General features: G+C 39.5%; 1 protein-coding gene across 1 annotated transcript in view; it reads left to right on the top strand.

Moving 5' to 3' along the window:
• The window catches only part of DOCK2 (dedicator of cytokinesis 2), a 397914-nt gene that overhangs the window by 104538 nt on the left and 277986 nt on the right, over positions 1–15390 (top strand). The window contains exons 24-25 of the mRNA XM_025434190.3: positions 3020–3090; positions 5075–5181. Of these exons, the coding sequence (XP_025289975.1) occupies positions 3020–3090; positions 5075–5181 (178 nt within the window). The remainder of the gene's footprint in view (positions 1–3019; positions 3091–5074; positions 5182–15390) is intronic.

Raw genomic sequence — 15390 nt, 5'->3', positions numbered from 1 at the left:
ATTCAGCACACACACCTTTGGAGGCCTACTTTGTGCTGGACACTGCAATAGGTACATGATATACTAGTAAAGTATATCACATCATTCCCTGTTGCCCCATGGAACGATGCTGAGGCTCAGGGCATGAGGAAATGGCCCTGGGCACATGCAGGTACTAGTTAGAGCACTGAGGTTCCTACTTAGGTCCCTGTGGGCCCAGAGCTCTATGTTCTTTGGTCTAAGAGTGAATGAAGGGACAGTTTGCTTAGAGTCCTTGGACCAGTCTTTTCAGGGCATATGTCTCAGCATAGGGCATCTCTTTAGAATTTAAACATTGTAAATACATAACTCATGGGGGAAGCGCAGCCTGCTGATGTGTTTGATTTGGCTAGCACAGGGTTAGAACAGGTCAACAAGAATGACTTACTCTTTAGAGAGAGTGTGAGTTCCTCATGTCTCCTTACTTCCCACTGGCCCAGACTCATCCCATTCATTCTTTTCTTTTGCTTGCCCAGCTTTCCAGGCATCTGTTTTTGCTACATCTGTTTGGTGCTTCCTGATAAAAATGGCCTTGACCAGCTAGGTCCGAATGTACTGGATACTGTAACTGCCTCGAGAAATGTTACAGTGTACCCTAGCATATTAAAATTATGAAAAGTTCTGCAATTAAAAAAAAAAGCTTACTGGTTTATTTTTACTTAAGCCAGGGTTTCTCCAAATTATTTTATTGCAAACACTTTTTCCCTCACAGGATACCTAACATCATCCTATGGAATAAGGGTGTCCCAATAGAACATCAGCTTTGGAATCTTGTTATCTCTTGTCATCTCGAATTGAAAGAATAAAAAATAAATTCCTGGATACAAAATCCAATAACTATAAAGAAAAAGTCTGACAAATCTGACAACATACAGATTAAAGTTGTTCTGTGCAATGAAAGATATGATAAACAAGGCTAAAAGCCAAGCAACAAACAACAGGACAAGCAAGAGGAAATTCTTACAAATCATGTTACTGCAAAATGGTTAATTTTAATGATACATAAAGAATTCCAGAAACAAGTAAGGAAATAAATTCTTCAAAAAATGAGAAGATATGAACAAGCAATTTAGTAAATACAGATGTTCAATTAATATAGAAAAGGTGCCCAATGCACTAGAAACCAAAGATTTGTAAATTACAGTTACAAATTATATATCACATTGACAAAATAAAAATATTTGTGTACCAATGTTAGGGTTTTGGGAAAGGAATAAAAGGAAACTGGTTACTGTTTCTTTCTAAGGTAATATGACAGGGTTTCCTAAAATATATACACATTTTGATGCACTAATTCATCTGAGTAGTCCACCTTGTAGGGATTCTTACAGGTACATAAAAGTATATATTAACTCTTTTCTTACCACATATTTTACAATAAAGAAAAATCGAATATAGTATGAAATCCAACAATAGGCGAGGATTTAAAGAAGGTACTGTGTACTCATAAGGGCATTGCTAAGTAGTGGTTGGATAGGAAGGGAATGTATTCTATGAGATGACATGAAAAGTTATCAGTGCTGTAGGGTTCATTGGAAAAAGCAAGGTGCAGAACTGTCTAAATCACACACACACACACACGCATGCATGCACATTCCTGCACAGAAATCAATCTGAAAGGAAACTCATTGGTAGTAGCCCCTCTGGGAATAAGGATTGGAGCTGAGATGGAGGTGTGGGACTTTAGTAACAATCTTCACCTTAATACTTTATCCTGTGTGATATTTTTTACATTGCATGTATTACTGACCTTTAAAAATTATAAACAGCAAGAAACAAGAAAACGTTGAAGGCATAGAGGAGTTGTTATTTGAGTGAGGTGGGCATATAGCTCAAGGCTTATGCGGGGTGGCTGCCTAAATTTGAATCTTGACTCTTACTTGCTAACTTTGGGATTTGGGGTTACTTATTTAATCTTGAGGTCCCTTATCTATGAAAATAGTTTTCCCTTGTAGGGCTGACATAAAGTTTAACAAAATAATCTCCTAGGTGTTCTGTGTCAGCCCCACTAAAAGTTCTCAGAGAATAGTCATAATTATTATTTATGTCAATTAAGAAGCTCAATTGTATATGGTTAGGAGTACAATTTTCTTTAGAAAGGAAGTTTCAATATTTTTATTTTGATCTAATTACTAAAGGGTAATTGATACATGTAGACTATGAACACTTTCTTTAGAATATAAAGAAAAATAAGAGAATATTTTAAAATACATCTTTCTACTAGATGCTTAAGTATTATTGTCCAGCCATGTGACTTATAACTCCTTCTGTAGAAATTGCAGTCCACTCTGCTGCTTCACAAAGGTTGCTGTGGTGCAGAGGATTGCATGTGTCTCATACCTCTGGATGCATCAATTAATTTGCACAGGGGAAAGAAACAGGCCACCACAATGTGCAGCTAGTACACTAGCCTATCTAGTGGTCCAAAACATGACATGCCCACCACTGTTCAAAAATTGGCCAGGGAGAGAAAATATAAATAATTCAGTCCAAGCTGTCCTTGCCACCCACAAAACAATTCAAACGCACCACCTTCCAATAATGACAGAAGTAAGTACTTAGCAGTCACCCAAAACATGCCTGGCTCTCTATCGGATGCCTCATGCATATGATTTTTCATTTTCCCAATCAAAGTAGTTTTCATTTTCCCTATTTTACAGATAAGAACATTGACACATCAGAGAGGTTAAGTGTTTTGTCCAAAACCACATGGTTACAAGGAGTAGAACCAAGACTTGACAGCAGATGTCTAACTTCAAAGTCTGTGATCATCATATCCATTACTGCCTCCTTGAAGATAGGAGAAGTTGTGGTTTGCTTTTGTCATCAAAGTAGTGCATGCTAATGTCTCAGTGTGCATACAGAGTCTTGAATCTCTGCAGGAGTGGGCAGGATTCAGGGTCATTATCCCTTGATCCCTTTCACATTGCAAAGTATCCTCCTTATTATGTGGAGTTGTTGGATGTGGACATCCCTCATGTTTATTCCACTTTCCACCTAGGTGGCGGCTTTGAAATATATCCCATCTGTCCTTCATGATGTGGAGACGGTCTTCGATGCAAAGTTACTCAGGTGAGAGCTCACCATCTACTTTCCTGGGCTCTGATGGCAGGCCAGGAGTTCAGAGGGAGAGGAGGAATGCTTTTGTGGGGGATTCTACGTCGGCATCCAGAGCTGGGGGGGCGAGGGAGGACCCATGGTTAGGAACTTGGTATAGGGCTTCCGGTGTTGGACTTCTATGTTCTGGTTTTAATTTGCCAGACATCAGTGAAAAATAATATAAAATAAGCATCCTTCATTGATGACACGAATGGTAGAGAATGAAAACATGTAGGTTTAATAACTGATTGGTGTAAACGTAAATGTCACCATCCCAGTTGGGCTTGGAGGTTATTTTAGGGTTCCAGTCTGTGTCCTGTATGCACTGCAGAGAGCAACTTCCAGTCCCTAATAGGAATAATAGAGAAATAGACTCCCTTTTGCCTTCTTCTTTATCACATTTCTCTCAAGAGATGAACACATTTATTTAAAGTGACTATGCTATTAGATTAGAGGCCTCTATACCAGGTATGGCCTTTCCTTCTTTTTCCTAAATTCACTTAAGTTCCAAGATAAATATATAGAAAAAATTTAAAACTTTTTATTGAGATACTTTTAGATTTTGAAAAGAGTTGCAAAGATATGCCCTTTGCCCAACTTCCGTTAATGAGTTCAAATTTTACTTAGCTATGGCATAGTCATCAAAACTGAGAAGTGAACATCACTATAATTCTATTCACTGCCCTCCAGACTTGATTTGGATCTTCTCAGTTTTTTCACTCATGTCCTTTTCTTCTTCATATCAAGATTTCTGCTGGCTTCTTCTCATCCTTCTAGTCTCAAACTAAATGATACCTTCTCAGAGGAGCTACTTCTGAGCGTTGTAAATAAGTTCAGTTCTTCCCCCAGCCCCTACACCATTACTCTCTGAATCAACTCCCTATTTCTTTTCTTCATTGCACTTATCCCCTCATATTGATTTGTTTGTCTCTGTGCTGTGTGCCAACCTTCATTAGAATGTGAGTTCCAGGGATCCCTGGGTGGCGCAGCGGTTTGGCGCCTGCCTTTGGCCCAGGGCGTGATCCTGGAGACCCGGGATCAAATCCCACGTCAGGCTCCCGGAGCATGGAGCCTGCTTCTCCCTCTGCCTGTGTCTCTGCCTCTCTCTCTCTCTCTCTGTCTGTGTGTGTGTGTGACTATCATAAATAAAAATTAAAAAAAAAAAAAAAAAGAATGTGAGTTCCATGCCGACTGGGATCATGTCTGTTCCTATTGTATCTCCACTATTGTGCACGTTGCCTGTCATACATCAGATAGATGCTTAACAAGTACTTGAAGGAATGAATGAACACAATGAGCTGATTTGGGAAAGCTGACAGGGGCTGTAATTCAGATTCAGTGGTGTTTTACGTTCACTCTATTGAGAAAGAACTCTCCTTTTTCATGTCCCAAACTAGTTCTAACCTATAATTTTTCATAGCTTTTTTTTAAGGACCCTTTTGATCTTAAGACTTATAAAGTATTACTAACTATAAAACACTTGTAAATAAAGTAGTATAGTAACAAAATCAGAACTTGGTTTTAAATCCTTGTTTTCTGAGCCTCCTAGCTGTGCAACCTTGGGAAAGCTAGTTAACTTTTCTGAACCTAGTTTTCCACTTGTAAACTGGGATAAGTATTTATCTGCCTCATAGAGTTGTGAGATTCAAATGGCATAATTGATATAAAGTGCAAAGCATGTGTCTGATACACATACGGGCTCAGGGTTATTGGTATTATTTTCAGATTTTCGCATCTCTTTGGATGCTATTAATAGTCAAATTGACACCAACTGCATATTGGCTTACTATGCATCTGATGCTTTGAGAGAACTTGGTGGGGTAGTGGTGGAAGAGAGCAAGATGTATGTCATTTCTTCCTCCACAGAACTGACAATCTGGGCATGAATTCTAAGTGCCAGGATGTGGCAAACATTGATCTAACTGGCCCTCTGCTCTCCTATTTTTCCTGCCCTCAGCCAACTCCTATATGAGTTCTACACCTGCATCCCCCCTGTGAAACTGCAGAAGCAGAAAGTCCAATCCATGAATGAGATAGTCCAGAGCAACCTCTTTAAAAAACAAGGTGAGTGCAAAGCATCCTGGCTAGGTGGGTGGTGCCATAAACCACACAATGCGCTTCATGTTCTCAGCAGGCCAGAGCAACCAGCCTGGTAACTCAAATGTTTCTTCTCCAACAACTCCCTGGTCTGAATATATGCAAAAAGTAGAAAGTGGCTGACAACTTAGCTATCACAATCTAAATTGATTTTAGGAAGCTTAGGTTACATTGTTTGCTCCTCTTGAGAGAGTTTGATGAGGTGGTAAATTTGGAGTCATACATGTTAGGTCATTCTGCTGTGATGTTTTTTTCCCCTACATGATTTACACTTAAACACATGTCTTCAACTTGAGAAGAAGTAAGTGAAGTTTCTTTTGTTAGAAAGAACCTGTAACAGAGAAGTTCTCAAAGTTTCCAAAGTGAAAGGATAAACTAGAGAGTGACTGCAGATTCCCGTGACCCATCTCAATGATTCTCATTGAGTAGGAATTAGAGGAGTTTGCTCTGTTTTATTTTTTTGAAAACTGTAAATTACTTTTGAGTAGGTAATACATTCACATGGATCAAAATGCAGAGGTATGAAAAAGTACCACGTGAAAAGAGTCCCTCTAAGAACCTGGGCATAATCACTTGGATCCCTTCTCCAGACGCAACTGGTGGTTTTAGTTTCTTGAGTTTACTTCCAGGGATACTCTGTGTGTAAGCAGTCAGATACTTATATACTAAATATTCTTCCCTGGTCATTTATTATTATTATTATTATTTAATTTATTTTTATTTATTTAATTTATTATTATTACTATTATTATTATTATTATCAAATAGCAGCAAATATTCACCTGTACTATACTTTATCTTTCTTCACTTAATGGTATTTTCTGGAAATGACAGTGGCTTTGGGCAGAAGTTATGGTCAGAGCTTCTGCTCACCCCAAACTTATCTCTGATAACCACCAATTCTCTGACCAGGGCCCCAGTGCTAAGAACCTTGGGGTGTCCTATTTTTGAGGTTAGTGAGCTAGATGGCCACACATCTGGATATGACCAGGCAGGATTAGAAAGAAGTCAGAATGCATCAACCACATCATCTCCAGCAACATTTGACATTTCTGGCATTACTCTTATTTATGAGGGTGAAAGCAATGATTTTTGAGGGTCAGCACTACTTTCTGTACACTAAGGCCAACACTTCTTAATTTTTAATTCCTCTGTGTCCACACCAGTGTCGGTGATAAAATGAGAAGCAAACTGCAAGAAACAAGAGGTCTTAGAAAGCAGAGGAACAGTCATCACCCAACTGAAATTTCTTTAGAGAGCTAGGCTTGAATATTTATGTAAATTGTCTGGTAATCACAGAAATATTCAGGAGCCACTTCACTGTAAATATTCTTTTTCCCCAATGCCTAGTTAACAAGGTACATCCAAAATTGCTGTCTGAATTCCTATCCTTGGAGTTAAGGACAGGAGAAGGGCACAAGAAGAAAAGCGTTCTCGTGATTTCAAACTCATTTCTGTGATTTCTTGACCATTCAGACAGATGTGTGACAACAGATTAACCCAATAAATATATGGTTTATTTGTGCAAGGTGGTTTGTTGCAAGGTGATTGGAAACTAATCCTGGTAAGTCTTTTTGTATTTCTCATATACTGGATTTTTAAAAGTGGGCATTCTGTGGTTTCCATGTCAGAATATTGAACATGGACTCCACAACAGAATGAATTGTCCTCACTCTGAAAGCTTTGAAATATGCCTGCCCCTTCCTGCCCCTTCCTGCCCAGAAGAATCCAGTTTCTTCCTGGATTACAGGTAGTGTCACTTTAGAGATGAATTGAGTCCCACCCCAGGGATGTGACAAGGATGACTTTAGCTACATATGATGCTGCACTGCACAGGCAGCAGAGGGTGGGGTTACTTGATTCCCAATCATTGTTCAGTGCTGCCATCATTGTCAGGGGCCCAGCTTAGCACTGAGGACAGATGGAGTGCTAGCACCACCCTGGATTGGGCATGTGGTGTCAATTCCAGGCTGGTGGAAGTTAGAGTGATTCCTTTACTGAAGTCACATCTCCTGGGCTGGTGGTGGCCCCTGAGAGCTAGCAGAATCACAGAGCAGCCTGGACGGCTGCTGCTCACCAGTCCTGCTGTGTCTCTGAGTTTCAGATTCAGTAAAAACCCTCTGATTAATATTAACAGAAGGCCAGCCCCAGTGTTGTACACAGTTAGAAATGAAATGCTAAATTCTTAAGCTTTAAACACTTAGAGAGACTAGAAATAGTTGAACAGAGTGCTCTTTGGGGACCCATTTTAAAAGGGAGGCAATATATAATTAGTCTATCCATCCTTGGTTCACTTGTGAAAGCAGTATATATAGCTTAAAGGTAACTCCTCTCCCACTATTGATTTGCTAGGTGAACCCTCTTCCCAAAATAACCCCAAAGGGAAACTTCAGCCCATTCCCCTTCTTAAGTGTTCAGGTTCCAAATGAATACAGTCTGAATTCATATGTGCTTACAGGGTGTCTGTCATTTGCTCTTGGCTGAGGGTCTGTCTCCTTTACACCCTTAAATAAGGTGAGTTTGACTCCTTGGCCAAGTTTGAGCTGTAATGAAATCCCTCCTGTTGTTCTCCCTGTGAAGTATCCTGTGCCTCAGGGATGTGATTTGCTTTGAGCCTGCACTCACTTAACTGCCAGATGTGCAAATTGCCTGGAGTATTGTGGGTGACATTAGCTTGTACTCACAGCCTTAAACATTTGTATTGACATCAAGCAGAGGGGCCAGAAGGCTTTTAAGCACTTTCTGAAATTCTGGCAGACTATTCTATTGGCCTATCTTCAGAAAGATCCTATGGAGAAGGGGGAGAGAGGTTTGCTGGTTAAGGGCACTGTTCTTGTGTCTCACTAGGCTTGGGTTCAATTCCTCATTCATCCTCTTATCAGCTTTGTGACCATGGGAAATTTATTTAATATCTCTGATCCTCAGTAAGCGTATCTGTAAAATGGAAAAAAAATCTTATTAAGATCAGTAGATAATCTTAATTATATAATTAGATTATTAATTAATAATCTTATTAGGATTATTAACTAATAATCATCTAAGTCTATCTTAGAGGCTGTTTTGTGGGCTAATGAGGTGAATAATGCATTTAAAGCGCTTATCACAACATAATGTCCTATACTAAGCAGTAGCTGTTATTGGCATTGTGATTATTATTTCTAATGCTCCTTTCATTTTCCTAGCTTCTGTTCTGACCTTCCAGTTCTTTGCAATAAGGGGGTCCCTTCATGCTTGACAGTTGCATGTAACCCTAAGCTAAGCTTCCTTGTTTCTAGGAAGCTACATGTATATCCTCAATCTCTGAGAAACGTAGGACTTGATCAATAAAAGGGCCTTGGCCTGCATGTGCTTCCCACTGTGGTTTTGAATGTGTTTTTTTGTTTGTTTGTTTTTCCAATCTTAATTTCATTGCCCCATAGTTTTGGAAAGGGCCCATGCTATGTATGTCTACAAGAAGTAAAAGTCAGAGTGGGATGTTTGTGCTTTCTGGTTTTATTATTTATCTTGCTGCCATATGCCTCAACATAGTTACATAGTTTGGAATACTTGACAGTCATTCTTTATGATGGTTTGTTCCATGGGGCTCTTTTAAAACACACACACACACACACACACACGTGCACACACTCACACATTTTACCACTTTTTTCTTTCATGGAAGTAATTAGTCTCAACTTTTACTAGACCTGTGATCTTGAGTAAATTACTTAATTCTGTAAATCTCAATTTCCTCATCTGTAAAGTGAGAATAACCACAGTATGGGTCTTATTGGGTTGTTGTGTGGATTCAGTGGCATAATATGACTTTTTATCCTGGGGTATGAGAGGGTTAAGAGTCTCAAGCAGCCAAGGTTGCATAGGGAGTGGCTTACCCAGTGTGAATGACTTCAGGGTTCAGTGAGAGGAGAACTAAGAAATCTGTGGAGACTAATTTGCTGTCTTCTTCAACTCAAGCTCAGACTTGCCTGCTGGTGGTGAAGGGAGAAAGGAATAGATGTGCCCTGAGAAAGCTCTGAGGGGAGTCTACGAGAAAAGCAAACCTTATGTGCCTTTGGAACAGATTTGTCCCTATGAGAACCTAATCTCTAAGTAATGTGTCTTTTTAGTCTGATGCTAATCAGATGTACCATCTGGTTCAGTGTAAACTGCTTTAGGATCCACATTGCTCGCTTTTCTCAACTTCCAAAACAAACAGAGGAGGAGGAGAGGGAGAGACAGAGATGGAGATGGAGACAGAGATGGAAAAACAGAGAGAGAGACAGAGACAGAAAGAGAGACAGAGAGAAAGAAAGAGACAGGAAGGGACACAGAGAGACAGAGACAGAGAGAGACAGAGACAGAGAGACAGAGACAGACTTGACAGAGATTTGGAAGTTCTTCCTATGTTTATTTTCAGCTAGTGGGTTTTTCTTTGGAAACTTTATTGAGAAGCTGTTCTGTGAGTACAAGCATCCAGTTTCTCTTTTATCAGGATGTAATTTCCTTCTTTCCCCCTCCTCTTATCTGTTGCCCACAGTATTTGGAGCTTCAGGGACTTCAGTTCACCATGGGGGATGGGGACACAGATGGCTGTGCCCAGTACCATAGGGGGTTTATCTTTGCTAATCAGCACATCACTGCAGCACTGGCCTGGAAGTAGAGGAAAGTCTTCTCACTCTGCAGTTATTACTTTGCTTGTTGAACTTATGTAGCAACTTTGAGCCTCCAGGATTCCACATCTGAAGAACGTGAGTAGGAGTGTTGCCGTGAGAATATAGACTTTTTGATTCAGGTAATTCTTGTTTCTGATCCTGCCCTGGTCACTTACTAGCCGTGTTCCTTTGAACAAGTAACCTCTCTGAACCTTGGTTTCTTTAGCTACAAAAATGGGATAATGTATGTAAAACAACCAGCAGAATACTTGACACACTTGCTACTTATTGAAAAGTACCTATTGTATCTATTGTATAATAATAGCCAAAAGAATAATAATGAGATCAATAGCACCTTAGAGAGAGACTTATATTTATTAAATGCCAACTATGTATTAGGTGTTATATAGGACATAAACATGTATTAAATTCTCACAACAACCCAATATCACAGGTATTATTATTCCCATGTTACAGATGGAGAAATCAAGTCCTGGAAAGTCAGGTAATTTTCATCCCAATGAGACCAAATATTACACAGTGTATTAGGGTATTCATGTATTGGGCTATGTGATGCTGGGGTAAAAATACATCCCCATATCTCAGTGGTTTACCAAGGTAGAAGTTTATAGTACTTATTTCCTTGTTTAAAGTGCTTCCTGCCTTCATAATATAAAAGGCATAAGTGTGCCTTACTATATCTCCTGAAGAAATTTTTTTTCTTTCATCTTCCACTCATTGTCCCTGTTTCAAATGCTGGGCAACTCTCTGTATAGGGACCTTTGCTGGGGCAGGAAATGGGACTCTTGATGTCAGTAGTAGCTATGTTACTGCAGCTTTTCAGAGCATAGCTGCACTGCAGCAAGTGAAGGTGTTAGCAGGCCACCTGAGGCTTGGGATGTCCACATTAGGCATGAGACTGTTCAGAAGGAAAAGGCAGTAAGAGCACAAGACCTCTTCCTACCAGGACATGCACTGGTCTTGTGGCAGGCTTCTTGTCTCTCTTGACATTGTACCTACATAGCCTTCCATAATCCATTTCTCTGCAAATATTGCCTAGAATGCATTCTATCTCCCCAGCACTTTCCCCCACCCCCAGACACTAACCAGTATTATTGGTTATTAACCAGACTATTACCGCTTTATGACCCAAACCCGATGTCCAGTCTGCAGTAAGTAGGCGTTTCAGCCCCACCGTGTTCATTCAGCACTTCAGCACTCAGTCCCTCTTGTAGGTGGGGCCTGGGAGGTAGTAGGGATACAACTGTTGCAAGTTTGCAAATTTCTGCACCAAGTTCAGGGTGCAAAGATGATAAAGCCTCTAGTTTTTGTTTGTTTTTAGTCTAATCTTTTTGAGTCTTTATACTGTGGCAACTTAAAATTTTCATGTAATAGTAACTTGTGGCTTCAGTCTTTCAGATTCAAGATAGCCCACTCCCTCTTTCCTTTTTAAAAATATTTTATTTATTTATTCATGAGAGACACACAGAGAGAGGCAGAGACATAGGCAGAGGGAGAAGCAAGCTCCCTACACTGACCCTGATGGGGATTCCATCCCAAGACCCTGGAATCAGGACCTGAGCCAAAGGCAGACACTCAACCACTGAGCCACTCAGGTGCCCCACCTCCCTTTTTCCAATGTTGCATCTGGAGCTGTGTCCCAGGGACCAAATTAGGAAAGGGAAGAGAGCCTTTGCTTTTGGCTTTCCCTGCAACGTATCCAGAATGGTTCTTTTTGAGACTTTGGCTCAAAGAGGGATATTGAGACACATATGTCTTGGGGCTGCATGTCTCAATCTCAAGGAGAGGGGCCACTAGCATTCCCCTCTGTCACATCTTCTTCCTTCCTGAGGAAGCTTTCCCCACCTCTTTCCCCAGGGGCTATAAAAATGGTATGGCTGCCAGGGTACCTGACTAATAGGGGAAAGTGGGATGATAGAGAGTTTAGTATGTTCAGAATATTATCCTGGATTCAGAAAGAGGATAAAATAAGACATAGACCTTCTGTGAGGGAGATTTCTCAAGCCATAGGTGCACCTGGGGAGTTTATTAAAATTGCAGAATCCTGGACAGTCTGCCAAAGAATCGACCCTGAAGATGTTGGTGGGGAAGGTGAACAATGTTCATGGTGTCAGCCCTCCAAGGGGATTCTGATAAAGGTGGCCCTCTGGTCGATGCCTCTGGAATTGGAAGCACACCTCCAGGAAATTAGATGTGGGAAAGGAAAACAGTTTGGGCAGTGAGAAGTGGTTCCCACAGTGCACAGTGCAGACTTGCATCATATGTGATATCTCACACTCTTATTTGTCTGTTTATGGGACTGTCTATGCTGATGGATTGGACTCTTTATGGGTAAGGGCTATGATTTATTTCTTTATGTTCCTACTCTGTGTAGAGCTTCGCCGATGCCAGCTTTCAGAAACTGGTCTTTGGACTTTGGCAGTAATACAATGAAATGGTCAGAATTGCTTACAAGAGGGGAAAGGAAAGAAAGGACTTCGGTTGTACAGAACTGGAGACATTACGGTACTTGATTCATAATACACCTCATCACCAATACACCAATGATAGGGTCCATACAAGTGCTTGCTTTTCTTTTCTTACATATTCAGGTAGTTATTAACTGAATAAATTAAACATTCAGCTACTCACTACCCAAAACAAAAACTAGAAACTTAACAGTTAATTATATGTAACCATGTGGCTCTGTCTTCTACCTAAGGTGACCATATTCTTGTATCTTCCTTAATGCTTTCCTTCTTATGCAGTTTTATTGCATCTCTGTATATCCCCAGTGCTTTGGTTATTTTACCTTTATAAGAAAGGTATTGTACTGTGGTTAACTTGGCAGGAGTAGAGGAGTCACTGACATCATTTTCACTTAAAATTATACTGATTCATCCATATTACAGGTTGCTAGAATTCCTTGTTTTGATGACTGTGGAAGGTTCCATTGTGTGAACAAACCATGGATTTTAAGCACTTAGGCTGGTTCAGCGTTTCCCTGTTATAAGCATTGCTGCTAAGAACGTTCTTGTACATGCTTTTTATTGCACATGTCCAAGAGTCTCTTTGGGGTATATAACTACTAGACGATTTGCTTGGTCATAAGGACCTGAATGCTTGACTTCAGGAGATAGTGCTAAAGTGTTTTCCAAAGGTGGTTGTACCAGTTTACATTCATTCCATCAGTAATGCATGAGGGATTCTGTGGATCCACATTCTCTTCAACACTGGGTATTCTCTCATTTCTTAAGTTTTTCCAAAGAGACAGGTGTAAGATAACTCTTCCCTGTCTTGGGTTGCATTTCCTTGATCACCAATGATGATGAAAATCTTTTCTTATGTTTTTTTGCCACTTGCGTTTCATGCTGGTGATATGTCTGTCCATGTCTTTTGTTCATTTCCCTATTGGATGGGTTGTATTTCTCTTATTGATTTGCAGGAAATTTTATGTATCCTTCATACTCATCTTTTGCTGACCTTATATATTATGGATATCTTCTCATTTATATACTCATAACTTATCTTTTCATTTACTCAAGATGTAATTTCTTAACAGAAGTTCTTATTTTTAATATCAATTTATTGATCATTTTAAGTCAGATCTTATTATGTCTTATTAAAGAATCTTTCTCAATTCCAAAGCCTAAAAGATTTTCATTTATATTTTTACCAATAATGTAATAACTTGATTTTCAAAACACAAGTTTGTAATCAATCTACATAACTTATGTTTTATGTATGGTGTGAGGTAGGAAACTGATTTTCTTTTCTTTCTTTCTTTCTTTCTTTCTTTCTTTCTTTCTTTCTTTCTTTCTTTCTTTCTTTCTTCTTTCTTTCTTTCTTTCTTTCTTTCTTTCTTTCTTTCTTCTTTCTTTCTTTCTTTCTTTCTTTCTTTCTTTCTTTCTTTCTTTCTTTCTCTTCCTTTCTTTCTTTCTTTCTTTCTTTCTTTCTTTCTTTCTTTCTTTCTTCTTTTTTTTTTTTTTTTTTTGCCATTTGGCCATAACTGTTCCCAGTTTCAGGTGTGGGACAGTTTATTTTCTCCATTTAGTATTTTGTATTTCCAGGACATTATTCTTCCCTGAGGACTTGAGTACAGGGAGACTTGCTAGAGCCTGTATTCAATCCCTGGTCCAGAGTGTGCAATTCCTTTGTGCCATTACTAGGTTGAGGGTGGAAGGGTTAGGAGGGTCAGGCTTCTCTTTCTGTAGGCACACCCCAAATTAGGCTCCTGTGTTATGTTGGCTTCCTGTGTTATGTGGCAAGACATAACACTTCTCCAGGCTTGGACCTTTTCAGTTATGAAAAAAATGAGATGGTTTCTTTGAATGTTCATTTTTCTAATAGCAAGAAATTGCTTGGGCCCACAGGGTGGTTTCTTTCTGTATCTGATTAAAAAAAAAAAAGAGAGAGAGAGAGATAGAGCACTGAACTAAGAGTAAGGAGACCTGAATAATAACAACAACAATAATATGAACAGTAGCAACTGCAGGTGACATGTATTGAGTGCTTCTTATGAACCTGGGACTTTGCTACACACCAATGCACATTATCTCATTTGTGGCATAGTTGTGTGGCCTTAGGCAAGTCACTTAACCTTTGTAGACCAATTATATAATCATGACATTGAGCACGATTTTCCAGAGCTCTACCAACATGAAAACTTTTTATTTAAAAAATCATTCTCTGATTCAGAACGATAATGTTGCTGAGTCTTTTGAACATTGTTTCATGCCCAAAAACCCCTCCTTCCATATATTGCACCCAATGCTTTACAATATCCTGCCTGAACTGGGAGCAAGGAATGAGGCCATTTTATAGAAGGTCAAACAGATAAATGGAAAGTGCAAGATGCCCTCAAGTTCCCATAGCCAGGCTCAGAACCGTAAAAGGATTTACATACTGGAGCCAATTTATTTTCTTCAAGAAAGAGCTGTTGAGTTTTGAGTACCTAAGTTTTTTTCTCATCAGGGTACTTGGAGACATCAAAGATTTTTAAAGAGGGGCTTGTCCCTCCTGCCTACAGTGTTACAAAGCCACGTCCAGTTCCAAAATGTCCCTTTCCACTTGGAGATCTGAGAAGAGGCTGTCCCTCACATCTCTTCCCTTTTCAGTGTGACTGATCGCAGAATTCAATCTTGAGAAGAAATCTTCAGATCTAGAATCAGAGAACATAGTGATTTAATAAACTGCAGAACAAATCCAGGAGAGATTTGGAAAAGTGTCCTTTTTTTTTTTTTTTTTTTGGCTGAAGTGAAAAGAAATCGGCATACAATAAAAGAAAAGAATTCCTCTTGAACCTCCCCCAATACTTAGAATAGTAGCTTTTAATGACATTATGAAGTATGACATTATGAAGTATGATTTAATTGGGGGGGAATCCCAAATTACCACTTTAATGACAATCCAAATCAACTCTTCTGCAATTAAAAAAAAAAGTACCTCATTAAAACTAGAGAACTGCAAGATCAGGCTGTTTCTGTGCCTTTCTGTCTGTGACCCATGGGGTTCTTTCCCGGTTCTGAAGTGATTCTTTACGTGA

This window comes from Canis lupus, chromosome 4 (assembly GCF_003254725.2).
Source record: "Canis lupus dingo isolate Sandy chromosome 4, ASM325472v2, whole genome shotgun sequence".
In the NCBI taxonomy this organism is placed as follows: Eukaryota; Metazoa; Chordata; class Mammalia; order Carnivora; family Canidae; genus Canis; species Canis lupus.
This window is presented reverse-complemented; position numbering and strand designations above follow the sequence as displayed.